At 39.4% G+C, this 14,518-nt stretch overlaps 1 protein-coding gene across 2 annotated transcripts in view; it reads left to right on the plus strand.

The window, feature by feature from the left end:
- The first annotated feature begins 2,033 nt into the window (after positions 1–2,033).
- LOC107318284 (putative cation-transporting ATPase 13A4) overlaps positions 2,034–14,518 on the plus strand; it is a 30,629-nt gene continuing 18,144 nt past the window's right edge. Inside the window, exons 1-9 of one of the 2 annotated variants that reach the window (XM_085513596.1) lie at positions 2,034–2,117; positions 7,008–7,181; positions 9,454–9,591; positions 10,924–10,994; positions 11,064–11,144; positions 11,723–11,792; positions 12,588–12,722; positions 13,122–13,194; positions 13,833–13,964. In XM_085513596.1, the coding sequence (XP_085369722.1) occupies positions 2,049–2,117; positions 7,008–7,181; positions 9,454–9,591; positions 10,924–10,994; positions 11,064–11,144; positions 11,723–11,792; positions 12,588–12,722; positions 13,122–13,194; positions 13,833–13,964 (943 nt within the window). In that variant the 5' untranslated portion in view covers positions 2,034–2,048. The other variant, XM_015871933.3, reaches the window with a different exon arrangement.

Here is a 14,518-nt window from a genome sequence, read left to right on the forward strand (position 1 = left end):
GAATAGTTATCCATTGGAACCGGCCAGGGAGGCGATAGAGTCACTGTCCTTGGAGGTGTGGTTTTTATCTGTTTTTTAAAGCAAATTCATAGGAGGAATGGTCACCCTGTCGGTAGAAGCCAATACAATCAGTTTATGTGCACAAGCAGATTTGTAATGCTTAGTTTGATCAGTAGGGGGCATCATTTAACTGAAGGTTCAGAGTTAGGGTGTTCAAGTTGCATTTTCTCCAGATAAAAGTCGTCCTTAAAAAAATGGACAAATTCCACCATTTTCATTGGTCCTGGATAAACAGACTTCTCTAAAATGCCATGCCAGGTTGCCAATCTATGGAAATTATGAATTTTTTAACTCTTTTATCTTTGTATCCTTTATTTTCGGTCATGAAGATGAGAACCTCCCAAATAAGTGTGTTAAATAGGAGGAGAGAATGTCAACAGAAGTTGGATTCAGGCTATAAGCAATGAATAGATTGGATGAGTATTGATATTTCCCCGGAGTTCCAGGTTGTGGTAGCAATGGTAAAGGGAGGTTGGTTGGACTAGATGATCTTGCAGGTCCTTTCCAACCTTGTGATTCTATGATTCTGTGATTCTAGGTTTGGTGTGATCTTCTTGATACTCTTCTCCACAGAAGGGCTGTCCAATGCCACATGCTTCATCCTACTCTTCCTCACACACCATGAGATGCAAAGCTGACATTTGATAAAGCAGCAAAAGCTGATCGGGCAGGGAAATTGTTTGTGCCACTCCTGTTTTCCACTGCTGTCACTCCCCAGAATAATGAGTCATTTCCCAAAACCATCAGCCTGCTTTGGGAAAGATGCCTTTGCACTTGTTTCCTGTCTCTTATAGACTTTAGATAGTGCTGAACCTTATAAATACATTTATCATAAATGGACTATATTGCATTCTTTCTAATTTTTAATAGAAAATTTTGATTCTTGGGTAATAACCAGAGTTTTTGTTGCTAAGTTTCAGAAGAACAAACTGAAACATGCAACTTTTCTTGTGTTGGTTGGCCTACCTCCTTCATTTTCTCTTCTCTCTTCTGAATTTCTGACATTCAGCTTTTCTGAGTCCTCCAGACCTGCCATGTGAAACAGGCAATGGCCATTCACGGTGCTTGAGATGTTTGTGGCTTATACAACTGCATGCCACATGGAACTGAAGTGCGGATGAGCAGGAACAAACTTGGCACGTTCTGGTCTGTTTCAACCACTCTAGAAATAGTGACTTAGTTTCCTTAACATATTTTCTGGAAGAACAGGTTTGCCCCTCCTGACCTCATTCCTGCAACGTTTGATGTATAGCTTAAAAAATAGCAAAGGACAAGGAAACAGTAATGACAATGAGCATGAATCACAAGAATAATAAACAATTCAGCCCGTGGAAGTGAAAAAAAAGGAAGTGATAAAACCCTGATTACTGTTTTTGTTTATTTTAATTTTTATTATTATTTTGCCAGCTTCATTTTGACCCTGTATTAGAGGTCAGAGATGTTTGCACCCAGCTCTCTGACATCAAGGAGGAGCTCTAGTTTTGCTGAAGTGTGTATAAATAGCTATAATTACTCTCCCCAAAGATATATAGTAAGGTCAGAAGATGTTCTATGACAATGTTTTTAGTAATTAACAAAAATATTGATCACAGACCCTGTGTGGCTGGATCCTTACACGTAGTACATAAATCCACCTGCACAAACTAGAGCCAGAACTTGAATTTTCTCCAAGGAATATGAATCACAGCTGGACAGGCTGATTGCTAAGAGTATAACAACAGCAAGGCCTGTTCTCATTTGAACATGCTCCCTAGTCCCCAGTAATTCTATAATCTCTTGAGGAGACACATTCACCTCTCGCCCACCCCTGAAATACACGTGCCAGCAGCACTTGCTGCACTATCAGAGTTATGATTAGGATTCCTGCGCTGACAAATGCTTATCAGATCTAATTTTTTTCTTTCTCCCAGTGTCTTGGAGTGAGTTTTGTTTCAAGGTATCCCCTCAATATCAAAACCCCGACAACAGAATGAAAGGAGGAGGGATGAATGTTACCTGTTTACCCCACAGAGAGGGAGGAGCTCCATTCTTCAAACAAAAGCAGAGTTAGAAAGAAGGTGTGTACTTAGAACACTTCCTCAGTGTGGACATCCAAGCCACACAACACTGAAGACTTGTCCCGAGGGTGTTGTAGAAAGTCTCCAGAAGGTCATTTCATGGGGGAAAATCCTGCTAAGAGCCATTATGCAAAGCTTAACCAGGGAGAAGAGAATGAAATGGTGAGTTGTTTTATCTTTGTCTAGGTCTTTCTCAACTCAAAGTAGCAGCTGGCATGTGTTCTGCAATAACATGCTACAATCTGTAATTTAATTATAAATGGTGGTATCTCCATAGAAGATACATACAGTTATAAAGATATATAAACATATATATATATATATGTATGTATATAATTTTTCTTTTAACTGAGAGAACACTAAGTTGTATATGTCCACTAGATGTAATTGATTTTTACCTCCAGCAGAGGACAACTTCACAGAATCTTAGAGGAAGTTGACAGAATATTGATGTAGTATTATAAAACTAGCTGGTACTAGCCTTGTCTCAGCCTGAGGGTTGGCCTAGAGTAGTGTTCCTAACCATTTAACAGCTGAATCTCTAGGGTCAGCTCCATCTGGATGAGATGGGAATCTTGATTTTCTCTGGAACACACACACAAAAACCCCAAACACTTCTTATGTTTGTATAAATTGTTAGCTGAAGCAGCCTGTTGGGTTAGCAACACAATTTTAGCCTGGGAACCTGTATTGAACTGGATTTCTAATTACAGAACTATGTTTTTTTCCAGGGAGGAGTATGTTGCTGAGTGTGTTTCTAATAGAACAACAATGAATGTTGCTCCTGGCTTCGTAGGGAATGGGAAAAAAAACCCTCTAATGAAAGAGGTTCCAATTGCTAAGAATGAGATTCAGATATTAAATTCATTCTGAATCTTTACTGATCTTTCAAGTCTAATCCTATTATCTGTTGCTATAGCAACAAGTTATTAGTAATAGGGTACCCGGTGATTGGGTTGCCAGAATTATGATTTTTCATGGCCACTGTTCAGATTCCTTGCTCTTTAGTATCTACAAGCCACGTTTTCACCAAGGAAAAGGGTGCTTGAACTTGTTTCGCTTTTGCATTTCATTTCTACTGAACAGATGACTCTGCAGTTACAGGAAATTTTTTCCTTCAACCATAAGTAGCAGACTTGCTGGATATTAGAGTAATAAGCCCTTGAGAGCTGGCTTTGTATGTTTATAAGTGCAGCTAAGAGCCTTTCATTGAATAATCATGTTTTCTGCCAACTGAGCAGGTCTGACAGTCCAGTAATTTGTTGTCCCTCCCTAGACTCCTCACTCACAAGTTGAAACCCTTCTCTATTTGTTACTCTTCTGACTGTTAGGAGATCCAAGAGAAAAGTATTGTCAGCAGGTAAGGAAACAATGTTACACTATGATTAATTAGAAATTACAGCACAGAGATGAGATGAGTCCTCTGTACAGCCTCTTTTGTAGGCAGTGCTATATCCTATGAAATAACAAGAAACCCTTTGGAGTACTACAGATAGCTAATCTTAGCTTTGGTTTCCACAGCCTCTAAGTTTTGTGCTGTTATGAACCTAGATTATTTGACTGCATGTTATATATCAAGCCCTAAAAACCTGCCCGTGGAAGACAGAAGGTGCAAATCTGTATATTTCAGGTGAGCATGTCTACATTAGTAACACTTCCTTGTGCAACGAAATACAAGCCAGCAGAAGTTATTTTATTCCATACCAACGTAAAACCAAGCTGACAGGTATTCTCTTACTGGTGACATCAACACCATCAAAGCGCATTGTTTGTCTTGGGACATCTTTGCAGTATAGATGTAGCAAATCTTGAATAAGCTTGAAGGCTCGTTGACTTTCTTGGCAAATTAGAAGTGGTTTTATTTATTCAGTTTCTGTTTATGCAAGGAATTGTTTATCTACTAAATATTTCTATGAATCCATCATTCATTGCTAAACTTCTTTCTTCTGAAGGCACAGTTGGAAAAAAACACCCGAATCTGGCAGGAAGTTTTATTCTAAATCAGAATGTTGTAAGGGGAGCTTTGGGACAAGTCAGGTTTGGAGCCTGGTTTGCTAACCCTGTTCAGTTTTATATCTGAAAGATGTGACACAGGTAACCCGCTCCAGACATTTCCAAACCTTGGAAAAACCTTGCTTCACTTCAGCTTTAGTTTTCAGCTGCTCATCCAGATATGAAACAGCAGTTAACATCTGTTGTTTATTCTTTCCCAGGTCATTCCTTGCAGGGCTCCTGAGAACCTACATTCAGAAATGTCATGTTCATCAAGAAACAAACCAACCCGAACCAACACAAGTGTTCTTAGGGCAGAGCATGTACTGTGTCAAAACAGCTTAAAAGTATCTATGTCAGGCAATTCCCTTGTCAGAATCAGCAAGATTTAACAGTGCTGGGTGACCTGAGAGCAAAGCCATTTCCCCCCCAGCTATTTTCCTTCTCATCCTGTGTCCTAGTTCTCAAGATGGAGGATAATGATGCTTTCTTCATTTTGGAAAATATCTTCAGATGTAGAGAATTAAACTGTTTTGTTTTGTTGGAAGAGAAAACAAAGGCCTGAAAACATGCAGGTGTAGGTAGAACTCAGATCCTGATATATCGATGCCTGTTTCTCTAGGCAGAGAAAGACAGAATCAGCCTTAGCTCTCCAGATTCTGTTTGCTCACTGTTTCTGTTCTCTTGCTGTTCAGTGAATGCCCTGTAGTGTACAGGGATTAATTGCTTGCAGCGTATTTATACTAAAGCCCTTTTGGATGTTGATTTGCATAAACTTCATTTCAAAAATACAAAAAAATTGGATGGATGCATTTTGCCACATGACTCATCCCGACTTTGCCATTGTGAAAGAGGACACCATTATCCCTCCAAACACGCTGCTTTGGTGGGTGGACCTCCTGGTTAATTTGACATGTAAGGCTTGGGGAATCATTTGGCATTTCTGAAGAGAAGAACTCTGCCAAAAGAAGATGAGCCCAAATGACTGCCAATCACATGCTAGGTGCCCACCCTCACCCTTTTTAATTGTACTACCTACAGCTTTATTGACTTCTCAGACTTTGGGTGTAAGGCACAAAAGCTGGAAATTAAAGGAATGAATCACTCACAGAAGCAAGATGCACATGGCAGCAATCTCATTCTTCCCCACCCTGATATACAGGCTCATCCCAATTTGGGAAGATTATTCTAGTTATTTCAGGTCCAACTATTTACTGCAGGAAATCTGAAGGCACGCTCTTGTAACAGTTCTTCCCTTAGGCATCTCTATCTACTTGGGAGTTTCTTTACCTTGCTGACAGGCTGTAATGTCTGGAGACAGGCATCTGCATCTTGCTAGTAAATAATTGCTGCAAACTGAGTTTGCATCGTTGCATGTACTATTCAGTATGCTGGTGCTGATACTAATTTTATAACCTTTTGGTTGAGAATGCAACTAGACAGAGATACATGGAAAGCCTTTAACCTGTCTTTTGGAGCAATGAGTGAATACTAATAACACGACTGCTACACCAACCACCTTAAAAACGTGTTGCCTATCTGCTGTAGAGTGCCTTGTTACATGCTGCTCAGAGACTGTAGAAACCTCCGAAATTGCTGAGCACGTGCAGCTCAAGGTGGTATAAACAGGTCCTGCACAGCGCAAGCCACTTGCTTGCATAGCCTGCCATACTTTTTTCCACAGTTGCCATTGTCTTCTGTTTAGAAGCTCTATGGAGACCACTTAGGTGAGTGGAGTCTGTCTTCTGAGGAATGACAGAGGGCAGGCAGGTTGTTGCAGTGAGCGGAAGCACTGGGCAGGGCCTGTGTTTCGCATAATAGGCAAAGGCACCAGCACAGAACCAGGAATTATGTATTACTCATCCTTTCAATTACATTATCTTTTCTGCTCCCCTCGTGAATGGATCTTGCAATATCTGTAGCTGCAGATATCTGATCTTGAGCAGCAGATTGCACAATTGCTGCGGGTATACAAAGAATAAGGAGATTGAGGAATCTTAACCCTTACGTTAGCAAATTCCCTTGGTCATCTGATGTAATTACAGCTATTCTATCTTTCACTTAGATCAGGACTTGGTCTGCTCTGTTAAGTCACTCTGTACATCTTGTTTCACCTTTAGCCAACCTCTGATAGCACCACAGAGAGAGAATTTGGCCGTGGTACCATGACCTGGCAGTTCCTGAACTATAATGCTGACAGTCATCCCTTTGAAGTTTTGGGCAGGTCACCTTGCCTCATTGTAACAATTTCCCCAGCTTTAAAAAAAGGGATAATGATACCTACTCATACAGCTACAGAGAATAGCTTCCTTTTGCCCTCTGAACATGTAAAACATTGTGCAAGTGTTCATTAGCTGTTCCTAATAACTGTTATTATTATTTTGGAATGTTAGGACAGTAGCATATTGGCAAGGTCCCAAATCCCCACACTGAAGCTGTCGTGGAAGGTGGTAACAGCCCTACAAATACTGTGTCAGTGCCAAGTCTTACAATGCAGCTCCAGCAGGTCTCACCCAGGGATCTTAAGAAAAGCTGAGCAAGCAAGCTTGGCTTCCTGTCTCAAGGCCTAGATGTTAGGACTTCTATATTTTGATATCATTTCAAATCATTCTTACTTTGTCATCCACATAATCACAACTAAATAAAACTATATTAGAAGTTTGTATAGGCTGCAGGAATCTGCATTTTGTATAGATGGACGAAAACTGCAAAAAGCAGAATTATTTTCTGCCCATATACTATAAATAAGCAAAATGAAAGTTCTACAATTTCTATTCATTTATTTACTTATTTTCACAGCCCCATACCAAACAGTATCTATGGAAGAACAGTGGATGATGGGAATCTGTATTATTCCAGGTGTGTAAGAATGATTCTTTCCTTGTCTTTGCTGTACAGGAAATTTTTGGCTACAAAACCCAATGTTGTCGGAAGGCCCTGTGCATTGCTGGGTACATCTTGTCCTGTGGGGCTTTGCTGCTGCTGTTCTACTGGAAACCAGAATGGGATGTGTGGGCAAACTGTGTCCCCTGCAGCTTGGAAGAAGCAGACGTTGTATTGCTTAGAACAACAGTAGGTGCCTGCTTTAATCCTTAAATTAGTCCCTAGTATGTGGTTAATTGGAAGGTGAGTTAATTGGAATGAATCCAGTAAGCTGAAATCTCGTGTTGCTGATGTATTGCAGTAATAACTTTTATTTGCTATAACTGAGCTAAGGAACTCTCAATCATTACACAAACTATATGTAAGACGATGATTGGAATGAAGGTTAACAGCTGATCAGGAAACAAAATGAAAAACTGTGCTGATAAATCTGTAATTTCTCTGATTTCATGCCTGCATTCTTTGCTCTGAATCCTTCCTATTCCCTTCCACCAGCCCTGTGTTTTCTACACTACAAATCCATTTTCAAGATACCAAAGCATCAATCCTTCTCTATGTCCATTAGGATGATAATCCTGCAGAGCATGCTTTCAGGGCTGTTATGTTTGGCTGGTAGTTCTTCCATCTGTTGAGGACTGCACAAAAGTTCTGCAATATACCTTGATTTCATTTCATGGAAACTACTGCAAAACTGAAAGAAGCAAAGTGAGACTTGATTTTGAACCCTAGCTGAGCCTGAATACTCCAGAAGCTGGCAGGGTTGGTTTACTTCCAGAAGTTTGATTATTTTTTTGCTTTAAAGATTCCTGAATAGTGGCATTTGCAATTAAAAACTGTGCTGCCATTCTATCTGAGCTACCTTCTTAAATGAGCACAACAGTCTGCAGTTAGAATGCTGGGCTTTGGCAATCACAGATCTGCCTGTTGCATATTTTATGTGGAAGCTGCAATCTAATATGCCAGGGGGGGAGATTTAAAAAACAATTTATTATTATTTTTTTAAGAAGCATATTAGGTTTAATCTCGCTTTTTAATCTTCAGTTTGGTTTGCATTTTTAATTACCCACTCTCATGTGTCATTTTAAATGGATTTGCTATGCCAAGCACTTTTCAGATAAATGGGTTTTAAAATGATCCTTTGTGTAATTAAACAAGAATTGAATCATATCGTAAATTCTTCTTATCAGTAAGCTCTCTGAAAATATGCTCTGGGCATTTGCAATTGCAAATTTCTTTCTTGTGTTCTTTGCATGAAAATGACAGGTATTTTTTCCCTACATTCTTTCTGATTATGTTGGTTCTCTAATATGACGGCTACCGCTAATGAGAATACAAGTAATCTTGTCAGCTTGATCCTGAGAGTTTTCTTGTGCTGTACATAAAGCCTTCATTCATAATTTATCATCATTTCTGCAATGGCAATTGAAGAGCTTATTAACTCACTTTTGTTATTGAAGTTTGTCTCAATTTAATTTAAATAAAGAGCACCTGTGTTATTGACTGCTTCCCATCTCAGACTACATCCCAATGAATACTAATTCTGAAATTGAAGATAAATACCAGAAAATAAATTATATTTGACTCAAAGTATAGGTATAAGGAGAGAAGTGCACAAATAATTAAGGTCGATGAAAATTCTTAAAGATCTTCTTCTGAACCCTTATATTATTCAAAAAGATGCATATTTGGTACAGAATCTTGTATTTTTGTTATCAGTTCTAACAAAAGCATAACAATTTAGTTTTCAGAGCCTGGCTAGCTGGGGTAATCAGCTTTCTCCATCTTTCTTACATACCGAATATGCTATAGTCAGTTGTACAGCTGGCTTTAATGCATGTGGTTTGGTGTTCACACCCAAGACTTGACATGCTGGTGCTTATTGCAGCAGTTGTCCAGACCTCTAAGGCCAACCTACCAGCATTAGTTATCAGGCAGTTCAAATGTCAAACTTACTTTATTACAAAAATAGCAGGAGCATGAGTTGAGTTTGTGGCAAAATCTTGTCTAAGGTAAGAGTGTCACAGTGCTAACACATTTGTTCCAATGAAATGTTAACACAGGAATGACTGTGATAAGCATTAAACATCCATCTTGCAGTACACAACTCTATGCTTTTTGACCTTTTCTTTACAGTACGATCACTACATTTCAGATTGTCCCACACTATTTGCCTCTTCATTGATCATGACCTGAGTGTTCGTGTTCCATCCTTATCAGCCAAACAACAGACCTCTGCTCAGTGAATTACTTTGTAGTACTTGCATTTTTGACAGGGTGGTGGTTCTGCTCCCATTCTGCAGATTTATCTATCAATCACAGGTGCAGGAAGGATGCTGTCAAATTGTTCTTTAAAAAAAGTTGAGTGGTTCTCTAGAAAAACCTACAGTAATCATTCACTTTATAGCAATAGTGAGTTTGGTCTAATCTTGAGGGAAAATGAGCCACTTTTATATTTATTTAGGATGAATTTCGCATTTATTCACGCAAGAGTGTGACATGGATCTCTGTGTCTGGGATTATCAAAAGTAGATTGGATTATCCAAGCATTGCTGAGGAAGATTCAATCTTCAACAAAGCCTTAATGAAGCCAAGTTTACAGGTAAGTCAATTATTGCCTGCAGCATCTGGGAGATACAGCGAATCTCAGCCAGGCTGAGGTGAAAGTGAGCTGTGAAACATACTCAATTAAGAGATGCTGCTGCATCAATTTGTACTTTAATGTCTATTCGTTGGAGTCTGGCCTTGAGCTGCCCACTGTTCTTGCAAAAATGTATCCTGATCTTTTTCCATCCCAGAGCTTGGAGGTGCCAGTGAGGCACTGGGAAGAAGGCAGAAGATTAATTGATTCAAGCAGACCATGTGATCCCACATGGTTTCAGTAAACACAATTAATTCAGTTTCAGAACCAGTACCAGATAGCGTATAGACACTAGATCACTGCACTTGGGAGACCATAAAAGAGCCTTTTGCCCTTCCAAGAAATAGATTTCTAACTTGTTAACATTTATTTTTATCTCTGTAGCATTTTTTTTTTTCATGAGAAATTTTCATTATAAACATAACTTCAGCTGAGCAAAGCTATTGCCTTTTTTGCTGTTTTGTGTGGGCATATCTTAATGTACATATGAAATTTTAGTGCCAGCTAGTTTAATCAGCTGGCACAGTATGAAAGTGAGGACTGATTTGTAACATTCTTCAGAGGATTGAATTAGCAACAGAGAAAAAACAAAACAATATAGCCCCTAAATAACAGACCCTTTGAGCAACACTCACATCAGTCAAAACATCTAGGTAGGAAAGAACAGATTTCAAGAAGCAAGGAGCAAAAGGTTTAATACTTCACTAACAACTCAAAAGCCTTTACTTACATGCTGTTTATAAAACCTTACTGCCTTTTAAGCTACTTAATTCCACAGAGTACTGTGTAATGCCCGAGAGCTACCCAAGCACTACTCCTGAAGCAAGCTGAGTCTCTCACTTCCCAGTTTGTTTTTTAGTGTTTCAAACATTGTTGTTCCTTTGCATGCAACTAACTACAAAACTCTTGTTAGGTTAATGACTGGTTATAGCTCTGCTTTATATCAGGGTATGAGTTCACTATAAATTTCACTGTCTCAATGTACTGGATAGGGATAATCTTCTAAAGCTGCTGTCTTATGTGAGTAGGTGTATTGCCTTCTTCCAGCTGCTATGAAACACCATAATCTTTAACAGACTTCATTATTATTGCACAGGGCAGGACATTCTCCTTTGCAAGTCATAAATGACAGCATGCGCTCCTCAGAGATAACAGCTCTGCAAGAGCCAAGCATGAGCAGTGGCTCAGAAACCATCCTGGAACAGCCTTTCTTGTCCATTGGAATGTCTGAGCAATGTCTGTGAGAACTGTTTGCTGTGCTGCAGCTTTCATTGCCTCTGCTTTATTTTGCAGGTGAAGAGTATTCAAGTACAAAAAATCCGCTATGTCTGGAATATCTATGCAAAGCAGTTTCAGAAAGTTGGGTGAGTTCCACACAGTGATTACACAAGGGAGTCAACCATTCTGGGGCTAACATGCTATTTATATTTTAGAGCCCTAGAAGACCACCACACTTGTTCAGCTATACATGAAAAATTTGGTTCTGGTCTTACCTGCAATGAACAGAGACTCAGGTACGTAATTTAAAACACTCTGTGTACTCAACATATGGATTTCAAAGAGATTAAAATTCACTGTTCTTGGTACCCTTTTCTTGAGCTTCTTTTGCATACATTAATATGCACATAATTTGAGATGAAGTGGCCATGCTTGAAAAATCAAATTAAAAATGCTAGAATGTTGTGCGCTCCTTGTCAAGGTTTTAAAATGCCTTTGAGTATTCATAACTGTTACTGTTCTCAATCAAGAAATAACTATGCTTTGTGACTAAGTCTGAGCTGTTCTTGCTTGGAGTAGCAGAAAGGCTCCAGGGGATGGCGTAGATAAGTTATATATGTATGTTCAGTGGGACTCCATGTGGTTGTATCGAACTTATATTGAATTGGCTGTGTTACATTCCTTGGCTCTTGGTTTGAGTTCATTTCTCTGGTAAATTCATCTTTTCTGACATAAGCACTGTAAAGGATATTTTTTAAACTTTTAAGATCCTCACCGATTTTAAACTGGGATCAGTGCGAGGGACTATTAGCAGCTGCAGCTTCATGAGCAAGTTACGTAGTCACTATTTTGCCTGTATCTTTATCCCATACAGGAGAGCGATATGTGGGCCAAACACTATTGATGTTCCAGTGATCCCTATTTGGAAACTACTCATCAAAGAGGTTCAGCATTTCTCTCAATTTTATTCTTAAGGCTACTTTGGAAGGCAGAGCATACATATAGAATATGACGGACTCTGTGTCTCATTAGGTTCTCAGTACATACCTATCAAGCACACCATTTTTTCAAATCCTACTTGTGAAATCATCATAAATTCATTTATTCTTCATTGTTCCATAGGCAGCACTCCCACACTTGTGTAGCAGTTTACTGTTTGCTTGTGTCTGTGTCCTGGGAGCTCGTTCTGTTGGCCTTATAATGGCCAGTGAATGGCTACAAGCTGCACTGGAAATTAAGTCTTCCAGGCAAAGGCTGTCTCTGAATCAGCAGAGTTGAAGAGAAGAACACTAGCTGGCACATGCCTACAGCTACACTGCAATGTGTGAAGTACCGATATCCTTTGACTACAACTGGATATACGCATAGCCTAAGCAGAGTGTTTGTGGTGATGTATTGCCTACACTGTGCAAGCTCCCTGCTCACTTCACAGCCTGATCTCAGCTTGTTGTAAAGAACAAAGCAAAACAAGGACTGGGGATTGGGTTGATTGGATTGAGCCATTTACGTTGTAAATAACATCCTTATTGTCCCTGAATATTTGGCACTTTTTTTCTGTGGAGATGAGCCAGACAGGTTAGGCTTGGACACGGGTCACAAAATCAGAAAGAACGTGGGGAGAGAGAACACTTAAATCCATAGCTTTTGTTTCAGCCTAGCTCTAACAAGATGGGCTGTCTGGTGACACTGCAGCCATATAGATATGTCTGACTCTTGAGTAATTCTTTCTCTCCAAACAGGTCTTAAATCCATTTTACGTGTTCCAGCTGTTCAGTGTGTGCCTGTGGTTTGCTGAAGATTACATGGAGTATGCTGCTGCCATCATAATCATGTCTCTCCTCTCAATTTCTTTGACTGTATATGATCTTAGGCAGGTAGGTGAGACATCTTACCTTTCTCCACTGCAAGGTCTTATTTCTAATATCTGAGAAAGCCTAGGATATAACAACAAACACATGAACTGGGCTATGAGAGTTACTCAGAGGTTTAGCAGGTGCAGTGGCTTGGCCTCCTAGTCATAATAATCTCTGTGTGGTACTTTAACCACATCCTCCCTTCCCCATTCCAGTGATTTACTTTGTAACCTTTTGTTGCATCGTCTCCATAATTAAGGTGAGAAACTTCTTTTTCTGTATGATTGTACAGTTCCTGGCTGGGACAGACCCCAAGTTTATGGAGGCCCTCATAACCACAAATAACAGAAGGGAATAGTTAGTGGATGAATTGCATCATGTAAGATGTATCACTTTTCTATGTTTGCCTTTAATTTATAGCAATCAGTTAAACTGCAAAGACTGGTTGAGTCTCATAACAACATCATGGTCACTGTCTGCAGAAACAAGGAAGGTAACTTCTGTGTACTTCTTTCCCTAATGCATTTCATTTCTGAACTATTTGTTTTGAAACTGAGAATGTGTAGTATCAAATTCCTTCCAGAACAGTTGCCTCAATTGTCTCTAAGTCCTTTTAACTACTGTTTGCAGATCAGTTTGTTTTTTCCCAGAAATATGTTGAGGTACATCAATCATATTCATGGTTGTGTGAGCACAGACTTACAGAAAAAGTTACCAGGAAAAACAAAGTCATTTTTCCTGTAGTAGTGCTGGCAAAGCCAGCCACCTCACCATTTAATGGTTATGAGTCGACCTAATTGTTGCTTTCAAAGTCTGTTCGTTGTCATGGTATTTGTAGAATTCAAAATAAGGGAGTCAGACTAAGAAAAGTAGATCTGAGTTTCTTCAGTCAGATCAGGACACTGGAGTGATAATTATTAGTTGGGGTCTTATGGAGATTAAGGTATTCTACAATTTGAACCGATACCTAGACTTTTCTTGGTAAGGGATATTGTATTCTTAAGTCCTACTTGCAGTCCTTTGTTATCAGCTGTTGTAAAGAAGTAACGATATATTGAGCTTCCTTGTATTCTTACCCTTAACAGGGAGAAACATGTGAAGCACAAAGATTTCATTGCATGTCACCTACAGGTATCCAAGAGCTGGAATCACATCATCTTGTTCCTGGAGACATGATGGTTTTGAAGGAGGGTAAAGCCCTCTTGCCTTGTGATGCCATCTTGGTCAGTGGGCAGTGCATTGTAAACGAAAGCATGCTGACAGGTACAACTTGTTCCTTCCAGATTCACTACTAAAATATCATCATGGTTCTGTGGTTTCAGCAAGTGCTACAGGATATATCATCCATATTGTGAGATAGTTAGCCTAGAAAGGCATTCTTTGGGATGTTTGCTATAAAAAAGACTGAACAGTAGACAGCCCAGTTTATCTACATAGCTGACATGGGCTTTGGGAAGAGAAGTTCATAATTTTTTTCTTTTTAACTAGGAAGGAAAGTGGAGTGGGTGGGATAGGAGAAGAAACAATAGTTACAGAACAAAGCTGTTCCCACACAGAGCACAGAGTCCACTCAGTCTGTAGGGATTTTTCTCATCCACTGAATATTTCATCGTAATTACTACAATGTCTCTAACCAGCTGAAGTGTCCATCCAGCTCTACACTCAATCCCCTTTTCATGTGATAGCAGTGAGGGAGACACCAGGTGGGTGAATTTATTGTAAAAAAAAAAAAAAAAAGAGGATTTTTGTAGCAGATTCATATTTCTGCTTCTTATCTTTAAATTTGGTCTCAGTCTGAACTGAACTCAAATCAGTCA

Source organism: Coturnix japonica, chromosome 12, assembly GCF_054131305.1.
Source record: "Coturnix japonica strain WE chromosome 12, WE-NBRP24, whole genome shotgun sequence".
NCBI lineage: Eukaryota > Metazoa > Chordata > Aves > Galliformes > Phasianidae > Coturnix > Coturnix japonica.